Source organism: Melanerpes formicivorus, unplaced genomic scaffold (genome assembly GCF_026170545.1).
Source record: "Melanerpes formicivorus ecotype bairdi unplaced genomic scaffold, bMelFor1.0.p_v2 SCAF_36, whole genome shotgun sequence".
In the NCBI taxonomy this organism is placed as follows: Eukaryota; Metazoa; Chordata; class Aves; order Piciformes; family Picidae; genus Melanerpes; species Melanerpes formicivorus.
The window spans coordinates 2,163,571-2,176,477 of record NW_027142388.1 but is presented as its reverse complement, the minus strand read 5'-3'; the positions used below and the strand labels follow the sequence as shown (position 1 = coordinate 2,176,477).

The 12,907-nt window shown below is 46.6% G+C and overlaps 1 protein-coding gene across 9 annotated transcripts in view; it reads right to left on the bottom strand.

Annotated features, from left to right (window-relative positions):
- The window catches only part of PPM1F (protein phosphatase, Mg2+/Mn2+ dependent 1F), a 42,360-nt gene extending 30,095 nt beyond the window's left edge, over nucleotides 1–12,265 (bottom strand). For all 9 annotated transcript variants that reach the window (XR_010989602.1, XR_010989600.1, XR_010989601.1 and 6 more), the window contains exons 1-2: nucleotides 12,005–12,265; nucleotides 227–357 (exon numbers count right to left, since the gene is read on the bottom strand). Coding sequence is in view for 4 of the 9 variants with exons in the window: in XM_068157274.1 (XP_068013375.1) it covers nucleotides 227–357; nucleotides 12,005–12,180 (307 nt within the window). In the remaining 5 variants the exon portion in view is untranslated. The remainder of the gene's footprint in view (nucleotides 1–226; nucleotides 358–12,004) is intronic.
- Between the last annotated feature and the right edge of the window lie 642 nt (nucleotides 12,266–12,907).

Genomic DNA, 12,907 nt, shown 5'->3' with positions numbered 1-12,907 from the left:
TTCTATAAAGCCAGCCCACATGGTCAGTCTGAGGCTCCAAGACACCACATTTGCATTTTGTCCACAGCTACCTTTCACCCCAGACACCCAGCAGGAGCAAATAAACTTCTGTGCAGTGGTGTTTGCCAGACAGCCTAACCAAATCTTCTGGGAACCATTTCAAAACACTGAAGTCTTCCAATAGACAGCCTCTGGGAAAACCACAGAAGGGGAAAAGTATACTTACAGGTAAACCTTTCCTCATCTCCTCCTTCCTCTGTTTCCACACTTTGCTGTTGAAATTCAGTCAAGTCTGTTTGGAGAACTTCATCAAGTGCAGCATGGATCAATGATGCTGCAAGAAGTGGTGCAACACCTCTGTGGGCAAGAAAAGGAAGCGAGAGCAAACCATATTGCATTAGTTTAGATTGAGCTATGACCTCCCTGTTTATGGCTGGTGAGCTAAGAATTAGAAAGCATTACACACAATCAATAACTCCAGCCTCATTAGTAAACTCGTAGAGGAAACCCTGTGTTCAATATTTATCCATACAAACCTTTAGTTAGATCTTTGGTTAGACAACTGTTGTCTCAAGAATTCAAAGAGGAAGAAGTGTATGAATCATGTTTTCAAACTGTTGCCTCACACTCCAGTCGCAGATGGTACCTCCTTCTCTTGAGCTCTCAAATGGTAACTGCTACCTTCAATTTAGCCTCTGAACACAAACATTTTTGTTTCTACTCACTACATAATATTTCTTCCTTGCAGTCAACTGTCTCACCACACACAGTATCAGGATTTCTGCACTGTGCTACACACAAATCTCTAAAAAGGTTGCTAAAGACTTTAGCTGCCTTCCCTCCACAAGGAAAGTCATGGTCAGTACTAACCTAACACTCAGTTTATCCTGACTGGAAGCTGCCCTAAGAAATCACCCAGGAAGAAGGTGCAAAGAGTTGGCACTGAGGGCTAGGACAGGACTTCAAGACTTGTGATTCAGTTGAAGCTGTTAGGTAAGCATCTAGAAGGCAATACTACTACACATTCTACACACCCTCTCCTTTTAACACAGTGCTTTATGCAGCGCTTTATACACACTTCATGTGAAGCACATACTTGTTATAATGCTTTTGAATCTGTAAATGAGTAAGCCCCATCCAATTTTAACATGAGGCTACTGGAAAAGAACTCTCTTCTATTCACCATATTCCCACGGCAGGCACTAACAATCCCAGTACATAACACATCCCAGGCATTTCCTATGAGCACAATGAAGAGTAAGCACAGACATCCACAAAAAGCATTTTAGCTGCTGTTCACAGAGTGCTCGATACCACAAAGGCTCAAATTAAACACTACAAGCAAGAATCACATTAAGGCACCATCAGCAAGTCAAGGACAAGACTGTTTTCCAAGAAACATCTAGAAAGTCCTGCATAAAAGTGGCTGGCTGTAGAGTAAGAAGTGGTGAAAGCAACTGATCCCTGCAGATGTTCAACAGAAACGACTGGTTCTGTGCATTCAGAAGAGCAGGGAGGGGACAACCACGAGGTTTTGTGCTGCCGGCGACAAGAAGCTGAAATGCATTTTGCTATTGTTTCTGAAAGAAGGGCCTTGTCATCTCCTCAGGGCCGTGTGTGAGTACCTCCTGCGGCAGCAAACAGAAAGCACTGTGTCAGGCAGCAGGCTGCTAACAGCAGCGTGGTTTGTGTTTCGAGGTCTGCAGCGGTGACGGCCTCCTTTAATGAGTCATTTTGGTACTTCAAAGAGGCGGCAACAGTCCGCAGTCCTTCCAGCGCTAGCTGCAGTCACAGCACATTAAGGAAAGCCAGAAATTCGACTTTTCTCTCTCTCTCTTCTTTTAAGGCAAATACGTTTAGGGCAGTCAGTTCCTTTCCTACCCAAGTTAGAAGTAACAATTCCTGCTTATAATCATTCTAACACCAACAGACAACCTTTGGAAAGGTCAGACAAGAGGCACATCTGAAACGGATATGGCACGTCCTCCCCCCTAAAAATCCTGCTTCCTGCTTTTGTTTGCATAGGTGAAAAAGATAAGAATATGAAAATACAAAGCATACAATGGCAGATGTGCAGCTGGTGCTGCTGAAAGTCAGAAGGTTTAGTTAAAGTAGGATTCAGCCCCAAGAACAGAGACAAAACCCATTAAATAGCTATGCATTTAAATGCACAGTGAGAGCTCTGCTGGAGGAAAAAAATCAAACCTAGCCTAGTTTCCTAGCTCAGCATCAGACGATGCTTTGATTTTCAACTTTGTAAACTTCTGCTCGGCAGAGTCCTTCCTGACTTGCTGAACAGGGTCAAAAGGAAATATATTAAAGTGCTATAATTTACAAGTCCTGTCTAAAGCTCTGCTTACAGGATGCCGGTAACAAAGACAAGGGTTAGCAGTTACTATGTAACATCCTTCAACTTTTTCCAGTTGCCACCCAGTTCCTAAAAAGGAAATTCAGGGACTGCTCAGCACTGATAACATTTCATTTAGCTTTGCTTCCCATGCATTCCCTCCCGCTCCATGCTCGGGCAATTCTACACCCCCAAATTAGTTGTTGCTTGGGATTCTGTTACACACCAGCCACAGCACGGAGGAGCTGATTCTGACACAGTAACAAAAGATAAAATAAGAACCAAAACGCTGACCCTACCTATTTAGTTTACCCCGAGTTCCCAAGAGCACAGCTGTTGGTTACTTTCTAACCCTTAATAATAGTACTAATATATTGGTAATGGCATCCTTCACTTCTTTTCAATATCTACTGGTTCTAATTTCATCCTCTACATCACAGAATGTTAGAGGTTGGAAAGAACATAGAATACATAGAATAAACGAGGTTGGAAGAGACCCTCAAGATCATCGCGTCCAACCCATCAACCAATCCAACCCACCCAAACAGCTAACCCATGGCACCAAGCACCCCATCAAGTCTCCTCCTGAACACCTCCAATGACGGTGACTCCACCAGATAACTGAGGCTGGCTGTGTACAGCCCTCTGGGCTTTGTGTCCAGAGGGGTGGAGAAAGGAACTGAATTATTGTCCAACATCTGGAGATCATCCAGTCCAAGGGGCCACCAAAGCAGAATCACCTAGGGCAGGCCACACAGGAACACATCCAGGCAGGTTTTGAATGACTCCAGAGGAGACTCCACAGCCTCTCTGGGCAGCCTGCACCAGGGCTCCAGCACCCTCACTGTAAAGAAGTGTCTGCTTGTGTTGAGGTGGAACCCCCTGTGTTTTAGCTTCTACCCATTGTTCCTTGTCCTATCACTGCATACCACCAAAAAAAGAGCCTGGCACCCACATCTTGACACCCACCCCTCAGATATTTACAGGCATTAACAAGATCCACCCTCAGCCTTCTCTCCTCAAGACTAAACAGCACCAAGAGCTAGCAAAATATATAATTAAAGTAAGAGCTGTTCTTTTTTTGAAAGCTATAAGGTCTCACTTGGCTAGAAAATATCTGGAAGTAAGACACAGTACCTATGGCAACCAGTGTAAAAGTAGAAGCCCACTGCAATTACCAGAACAGACTTCAAACCTTTTCTGGAAGCAAATGTCACTTATTGTTAGCATTTTCCTTTCAAAGAAGCCCATGACACTCCGCTGACAGCTGAGCCAAGTACAATTTCATCTTCATGAATCAGAAGAAACACTGTAACCATATCCTAAGTGACAAAACAAGTGTGTTGGGAAGAAGAGGGACGTTGGTGGGGTGCCTTATGTGGAAAAGACATTTGTTACTTTTGCTGAAGAGCCCTAGAAGAGCCACATCTCAGCCCCATTTCTATGACACATGCAACACCAACTCCCTAGCCTCAGAGTGCAGAGGCTAGTGTAAACACATGAAGGATTTTTTTGCCGCAGGCTATTTCTTTGCCAACAAAAAGGGTGTGTTTTGACCACAATAAAAATATTTCAGAAGAATTAATGCATGTTGTAACAGTGCAGAGCAGGCGCTGCAGCCTCACCACCAGCTCCAGTCAGACCGCTAGTGGCTGGAGCTTGGAGTTCATGTCATAGAATGGGTTGGAAGGGACCTTCATGATCATCCAGTTCCAACCTCCCTGCCACAGTCAGGGACACCTTCCACTAGGCCCATGTTGTTCAAGGCCTCATGCAGCCTGGCCTTGAACACCTCCAGGGAGGGGGCATCCACAATTTCCCTGGGCTACCTGTTCCAGTGTCTCATCACCCTAGCTGTCAAGAATTTCTTCCTAATCTCCAGTCTAAATCCCCGCTCCTCAAGCTTAAAGCTGTTCCCTCCCATCCTATCACTACCAGACCTTCTAAAAAGTTGCTTCCAGCTCTCCTGTAGCCTACTTTAGGTACTGGAAGGCTGCTCTAGGGCCTCCTCAGAGCCTTTTCTTCTCCAGGATGAACAGCCCCAACCCTCTCCACCTGTCCCCATAAGGAAGGTTCTCCAGCCCTCTGATCATCTTTGTGGCCTTCTCTGGACCCACTCCAGCAGCTCCATGTCCCTCTTATGCTGGGGGCACCAGCACTGGACACAGTGGTCTAGGTGGGGTCTCATGAGTTCATATCCTCCAGCCACTTCACAGTACAATACAAGCCTATCTTTGATAACTGGAGTATAGACAGAAGTGGTAAGTTAAAGAGTAAACCAGTACTTATGCCAATAAAGAACACGCTTAAATTTCTATGCCATCCTCCTCCTTGAAGGAGTCTGGACTGCTGGACACACAGAGTACTGTCAAAAGCAGGTATGCAGAGCTTGTGGTGATACACACACCTGTGGACCAAAGTAGAGTTACAGAGGTAGAAAGCACTTTCTGTTTGGCACCAGTTACCAAAGAGAAGTTTGCTTCTCTCCTTGACCGTCTCCTTTCTTTTCTGCAATACAGTTCAGTTCTGTGGTTTATTTCACAGCCACAGCCTAACCCTGAGTGCCAGATCAACTATAAGATTCTTATTGACCCCTTACATAGCAGCCTTCAGGAGGAAAGGCAGAGTACAAACATGTTTCTTCAGGCAGCAGAAAGCCCAGCAAGGTAACTTCTTGGTTTTATTTGGGTCATTAACTGCCCAGGACAATTGCAAGGAGCGTTTCAAACAAGTCAGCGGAACAAAAATGCTCCATCTCTTCCTCCTCTCAAATTTCAGAGGGTATGTATTCATGAGTCTCTAGTAAACAGCTTTGTGAGCAGTCCAGAGCACTGGAGGTCAGGGCACCACATCTTGTCCAGAGCCTCAGCTATGAGCACACTTTTTCAAAGCCTTGAAAACAGCTGACAGACTTTCTGTTGTGCTCTACGCCCACAGCTTACAGCAGCTTTGAGAAGGCAGAGCAGTGCAGCAGATGGCAGACTCCCAACAGCTGCTCTTCAGCACTTGGAGCAGAGAGCTCTGCGTAACCTGGTGAAGGGTGGTACAAAGCCTCACCAGGACATACCAAACAGTCAGCATCTTCACAAAGCCTTCTGAGTTTACATTTCCTTTTTGGGAGGGAGGAATATCATTCACATCCCACCACCCCTAACAGACATTCTCCCACAGGACTCTCAGGAAATCTCTGTAGAAAGAGAAGCAGAAGCGATCGCTAACTCCAGTGGCCAAGCTGTTGGTCACTTGTCACCTTTCAAATTTAAAAGCAAGCTACATGATTTTCTTTCTAGATATGATCACCACAGTCATGGCAACGAGGCAGCAGTGGTACTGCAGGCCAGAGCACCACTGTATGATCCTTTCTGCCTCTCAGAGTGTGCATATATATGTTGGGGAATGGAGACGTACTGTATTTGCTAGCAAAAGCTTTGAGCATAACTCAGCTGCAGCTGACTTACACAGTGGGGAGATGTATTTGTGCACTTGGTGCTCCCCAGGCTCTGTCACACCAGAAGATGACACACAGTGCAGCTTTGCCAGGAAAGCAAAGTTTGTGGCTGTAGACTCAGTGTGCATTTCTAGCACATTACAGCCCTATCAGCAAAGTGTTTTTAGTGCAGATCTGCAAATGCTAGCAGTTCTCTAGCAAGTGAAAGATCCTCTCATCCCACCAAAATAATAGCAGGTCACAAGTTTCCTCATAAACAAAAGCTGCTTATGTTCAGTATTTTCTCCCCAATCTGCTACTTTTATTTCCCTCTCCCCCTTTTTTTTTATTCTTATACTCAACTACAGGACATTTCCACTCAAGTGGCTGTAAGCAACAGCACCCAGAGCTCCCAGGGAGATGATGGTGGGAAAAGTACAAATATCTATCCACTGAGGAGAGAACATCTGACACGCTACAATGCACAGGAAGTCGTTCCTGTTGTTAATGACACAAGGCCTGTACAGTAGATAAACAAGATGGAATCAAACCAAACACATAAACAAAGCCACACACAGAATTTCCATTCTTCACATTTCCATCTTGACATGAAGCAGTTTCTTCCAGAAATTTTTTGTTTTCTGAAGCTATCAGAAGCTTTAGGATCCAGAATCCATCATCATCACTGAACAGTGTTTTTTCCACAGAAAATGTGCAGTGAGGAGTCACCTGCTACTTTCATTTCATTCTCAGCAGGAAGAAAGAACACCCAGCAGAACAGGAGAGGATTAATTCCAGAAAAGCCACTTTTCAATTAAGCCTTAAAACTGCTGTTTCAAAACTGGGTATTTCTTATCCTGATGCCCAGTTCAAACAGCAAAAGAAAGGGTGTTTCACACAGATTGTGAGAGTAAAATGTGCAAGTTCTAGGGAAAGATAACTTCCATTTTCCAAAGAAACTGATTTAAACAGCAGCAAGTCAGCCTGAAAAGTTTCCTCATCATTACAGAATTGATCATCTTTCCCCCACCCCCAGCATTTCATCAAGTTTTTTTCTCTCATGTGTTGCAGGCATCCCCACACAAGCACTTTCTTTTTAAAAGCAAAACTCATTCTTTCCCAGAATTACTATTGAGAGTATCCTGTAACAGGGAAAATTCCCAAGGAGACTTAAATCAAGAAATGTATTCCAAAAGGTAATTCACTGACCACAAAATTAACAGTTTATCCAGCCTCTTTGTACTGTTGGAGGCAGCTCTGACCTGCCTCCAAACTTTATTATCCAGACACAGAGTGTGAGCTGCACAACACTTCCCTCAAGGTGTGTACCACCCTGCCATCAGCTTCAGGAGCAACAGTGCACAAACCACTCACAACAGGCAACCAGTTAGTCCTGACTACCACCCAAAGTTAGCAGAGCCAGTTTGTTAACCATTTGCTAAATTAACTACTGAACAGCAGAAGTGCCACATTCCTCTTGTGCATTAACTTTATCAAGGCTTCCCATTCTAACATTATTCATCACAAAGCAGTGAGAACTCTGGTGCTCCTGAAGAAGTAGGCTGCTTCTCCTAAGCCCATGCTTGTGCTTGCTTTTCCAACAAGCACAACTGGTCCCATGAAAATCAGATAGTTTGGTGTAGGCAATTACGCATGGAATTCACTTTCTTGTCTGAAGTGAATGGATCACCAATACTGTAAACATGCTCCTAGCAATGACAAGTGCACTAACATCCACTAAAGGGTACAAATTAGGAATAAGGAATAAAGTTTTAGGGGACTTATTAAAAGCAGAGGTCACAGTAGATGGAGCACTAAGTATTTTTCAAAGAGGAAGAGATTAGAAAGAGTTTTCAGAAGAGATTAGGTAAACCAGAGGCAAGATAAGATTTCACACACACCATCCCCCGCTCATGCTTACATCACATAAAAACTTCAAAATATCAGAACTGCTGAATTAACTGCTCTAAAAGCAGGGAGATGCTGAAAATAAAGATGCCAGGGCCACACGTTGGCTGTAAGCATTACGGCGTAAAACACAGGCACAAAACAGGATGCTGAAGCAACCCGGAGATGAAACAGAGTGAAATCATTTGGGAGGGTGGGAGGCTGAACAGGAAGTCAAACTCTCACAAGTGTTATTGTAGTAAAGTCCCCTCAAACAGGAAGCCTGCAGGAATTTCCCATTGTTCTTTGGCTGTGTCACAGGATGGTCATACAAGTTTCAGCTCCTACCAAGGGAAAGGAGGAATTTCTCTATTTGAGAATCTGATTTCATCTCATGTTGTGTTTCAGTATGAGTTAGTAGTAAAGCTTTGGAAGTAACTAACGGACTCTTCATTCCCACAACCTGCCAGCACACATAGCTCTTGCCCAAAAGCAGATGTTAATTACAGTTCCACAGAACAAGATTACTTAAGCCTGCCCCAATTCTTCAGAACATGATGTATGTATTCAGCTCTATACAAGGCAGGCAGTTTCACTGATTAAAATTAATTATTCAAAGTAGGAACATCTGCAAAGCTTCACTGGATTAGCGATTAAAGAGCAAGTCCTGCCAGGATGAGAGAGAAGTTGGCTGTCTGAGCTAGAGCTTGGCTAAGCTAGCTGTAGTTGCAGAAGATTGTTAAAATAATTCATTTCAGATTAGTGAAGACATTCAAGGGAATTAGCCTGAGATATCCAACTGCTTCCATGCAAGAGCTGTGCATAGCCTTAGAGAAGCAATAGCATTCAGAAACTCCTTATTGGGCCTAACAGGCATTTTTCTTTTCTTTACCTCATTCTCTGCAAGGAGAAATATGCCTCAGGATTGCTGCTGAGAAAAGATGAAGGCCTATGCCTCCAAGCAACTAGATGGACAACCTAAACTCCACCATATGTTGTCTCATGAGCCAAGGATATTGCAGGACCTTTACTGGCTTGAGCCCCTCAAGGCACGACCTACACCTCTGTGTGGGTGCAAATGAGGAATCTGACAATGCGGAAACAAGAAGCAGAACCGTGTGCCAAATTCAATTCCAAATAACTCTTTGAAGTATAGAAAAATCCTTCATCATTATTAATCATCATGTAAAACACACTCTGTGATGCTAGAGTGTTAAAAATACAAAACAAGCACCAATGCCAGAAGCCAGCAAGGTACATCCAGCAACATCGTCATAGTGTTAAGCCTGGTTACATTGATACTGTAGTATTTGAATATGTATATTTTCCACCTGTGTGTAGGGAAGCTCCCATGATAGCCTGCAACAGCAGATCGCTGGATCTAAGCTACAGTGACCTCTCATGAGCTCACTTCCTGATCTGGCATCACTTCTGCATCTTCAACAACTTTTATGCATAAACCGTGTCATGTTTCTCCTATCTCCTTACAGTCCCTCATCTAGTTGATAAGAGGGTTTAGGGGGATTTGGATCAATTGAAAAGTTTGTTTAGCCCTCAAAATTCCATTTAGATTTGATCCATGCTATCAAACATGGAAAAGAAAGAGCAAGGTTGAGCAGTTTCTCACTCAATCCTTAATTCCATGGAGTACGAGAAGGTGCCTCCACTTCGAGAATACTGGATCCCTGTCTTGGCCCTGGGCTCTGTCAGTCTTTTCCTCCATGTGCAAGAACTTAGCCTAGCCAACTGGAAGCTGCACCCTTTTTGCAATTGCAGAATGAGGTTTCTCTGTCATAGGATCCAAAACCTGAGCTGTATGTGTGCTGGGATCCCTACACTTCAGGTATGCTACACTACCCCCAAGCACACAGCTTCACATAGGGTTGCTTCACTGTTCTGCCTGCAGGCAGCCATGAGCGTTTGTAAAAACACCTCATGTGTTCCTGCTTTCCAAACATTTTGTGAAGAGAAAAGGAGAGAAGTAGATTGCTGCACTTTTATTCTGCTTTCCCTTTTTTAGCTATCTTTCCCTTCCTTTATCTCATTTATTTTGTTTCCCCCCTCCCATCTCAGGACTTTAGACAGCCTGCTTTGTGGAGCTTCTTATCAGAACTGGCTGCAGGGCAGATATGTGAAAAATGCAGCTTCTGACAGGACAGGCTCCATTCTGTGTAAACACCAGGAATGACAGGTGAGATGAAAGCATTGCAAAACATCACTGCTCTTTTTCTGCTTCCCTTTGTTAATATGCTCACTAGAGAACAACAGAATGCTAGTAGAGATGGAACTTGAAAACACTGTTTTAAAAATTGCTAGAGTTGAAAGACCTTATCCCATATCTCCACAGCTTCTTCCCTTCCACTCTGAAACAACTTTGGAAAACACTTCCCTGGCCCCCGTGGCAGATGGGTTGCCATATGGTAAGGATTTGCTCAAGACTGGCATGACTCTGTTCTTTAAAGCACTCATCCAGAACCACTCTTCCTGCAGAGTTCAAAGATTCAGTGCATGCCATGAATCTGCAATCTCATTTAGGAATGCAACAGCTGTGCTTTTTTTCCAGAGCAATTCAGTCAAAGCCCAAGTAAATAATGCCATGATCAACTGGATTCTTTGCAACTACAACTTCAAAACTACTTATTTTTTTTTTCCTTCCAATTTTATTAAATGCTTTTCTCATCCTTAGGCTTAGGCACACTGTCTGACTGAATGATGCTACGCCCAGGAGTAGCTCCCCAACACGAAGCACAGAAGGAGCTGCATAAAAATCACTTAGACACTTTCAACAATGAAACCTGTTGAGTGTTCATAAACTCACCAGATGATAGGCAGAGAGACAAATAATTCAAACTCTGGTTTCTATCTCTTTAGCTTTACCTCTACTAACCAGGTAACATTCAGCATGTACCTAAACAGGACTGTTTTCCCTTACCTCCCTTGTCCTCACTACTCATCTCCAGGACCACAGCACAAAGTCAGCTCTCAACTTAAGAGCCTTTTAGACCATCCACAATCCCTGTTCATGACTCTTAACACATTCATGAAGACTGTGGCAGGAAGTTTGTAAAACCCAGAACACAGAGGCCCAACCACTGATGTGCTTCAGGATGCAAATGTGAAGAGAGAAGAGTATCAGGGGACAAGAGGTCAGAGGAACACAACTTGTTCTTAGTGAAGCACTAGCGTGCCAAAAGTGCATGCAGCTTAACTATGTTAAAGTTTAAATTTAGAGTGGCCTTCCAGTACCTGAAGGGGGCTGTGGGAGAGCTGGGGAGGGACTCTGATAGGGGCCTGTGGTGATGAGATGAGGGGCAATGGATTGGGGCTTGAAGAGTGCAGATTTGGAGATTAGGAAGAAGTTCTTTATAGTGAGGGTGGTGGGACACTGGAGCAGGTTGCCCAGGGAGGTTGTAGATGCCTCCTCCCTGGAGGTATTCAAGGCTGGGCTGGATGGGGCCTTGAGGAACCTGGGCTAGTGCCACATCCTTGAACACGGCAGGGGGTTGGAATCGGTCCCTTCCAACCCAAACCATTCTGTGAATTTGTGAACTGATAACGCTGAAGGTTGTAAAAATGGCTCTCCTGAAATCGGGGGATGACAGACACATCACTGAGAGAAGAGCTGCATCCTCCACTGGTGGTGTGACTATACTCCCGAAGTTATGAGAAAACATCAACTTGAGAAACCCACACAAGCACATCCGACTCACCAGGACACCTGAGGAGGGCTGGGAAGTGGAACACTTCTAGCTGGCTTGCTCCTTACACCTGACAGCCCTGCAAGGCAGGGTGCAGCTCACTGACTGACTTCCCCCCTCCCTCCCAGACTGTCAAGCAGATCCACACAGGTGCCCTTAGGGACTCGAATTCTAACCATCGGCACTTCACCACAAGAACTGCCCTCTCACGCTAATTGCAGGATTGTAATTTAATCTCTCGCACAGCAAGAGTGGGAGATACACATTTTTGAGAGCACGCAAACATTACTACACAGGCACAGACCTCGTCAGGAGGCCTGTGACAGAAGCTCGCTTGGAAAAGCCCAGCTCTCAGGAGAAAGAACAATTAAGAAAGGGGAATTAAAACCATAAAGCCCCAGCAGACACTGAGCCATCACCCCCCGCGCCGGCACCTGGGTCCTGTCCGGGCAGCTTCTGCGGGCCGCCTGCACCTGCTCCGGCCCTGCACAGCGCGGGAAGCGGGGCAGCCCCACACAGGAGGGGAAGCGGGGGCAGCCCCGCTCCCCTCACCGACCCCACTCCCGCCGCCCGTTAGCGCGGCACCGCCCCTCAGGAGAGGCCGGCGGCAGCCCCTCGCCCGCCCGCCAGCCGCCGGGCTCTCACCTGCTGGTCAGGAGGCTCCTCGCCCGCTCGGCCAGCGCGCCCGGCACCTCGGCCTTGCTCAGGGCACCGGCCCCCGCCGAGCTCCACGGCAGCGGCTCCCCCGGGCCCAGCGGAGACGGGAAGTCCCTCAGGAAAGAGCTCAGAGGAGCCCCGGACGCCTCCACCTCCAGCGCCATAGCGGCGCCGCGCTGAGGCGCGCTGCCTGACCGCTGCCGCCACCTCGCCTCGCCGCGAGCAGGGACGGGCGGCGACAGGCAGGCCGGCGAGAGCACAGCAAGGGGAGAAGACCGCGGCGGCGGCGGCTCCTTTAAGCGAGGCGCAGGGGCGGTGCCGGGCGAGGCCTCCGGGGAGGGGCGGAGCCAGCAGCAAGGGCTGGGGAGGACACGTGGCCGGACGGGGCGGGGCCGGGGCGCGCGGCAGGACGGGGCCGGAGCCGGGGCGCGCGGCAGGACGGGGCCGGTAGCGGCCGCGCAGGGCGGCGGGACCGAAGTTTTCTCCCGAGGGCAGGTCCTGCTGCTCTCCATCCTCCCCAGTCTCTACCCTCAGAAACAGCCTGGCTGAAATCGGAGCATTTACAAGGGGCATCACTGAGCTCAGCTGGGAGCTCTGCTGGAGCTCGGCACTCACCAGCAGACGGATTTCCGACACCAGCTTATTAAGAATTCCATGTCCCGACAGGTCACACCGAAGGGTAGGTGCAGCTTGGCAGGGTGCAAAGGCATACAAAAGTAAGTATCAGATTTTAAAAAAAAGAAATAAAAATTATGTGTTTTGATATTCTCCTTGCTCCCGAGCACTGCACTACGTCGTGGCTTTTGGTGCCAGCCTTCTGGGGAGACCAACTGCTGCTTCCCTCTCCCCAGGCTGGCACAAGCAAGCACACTTAGTGCCATCTCAGCAGGG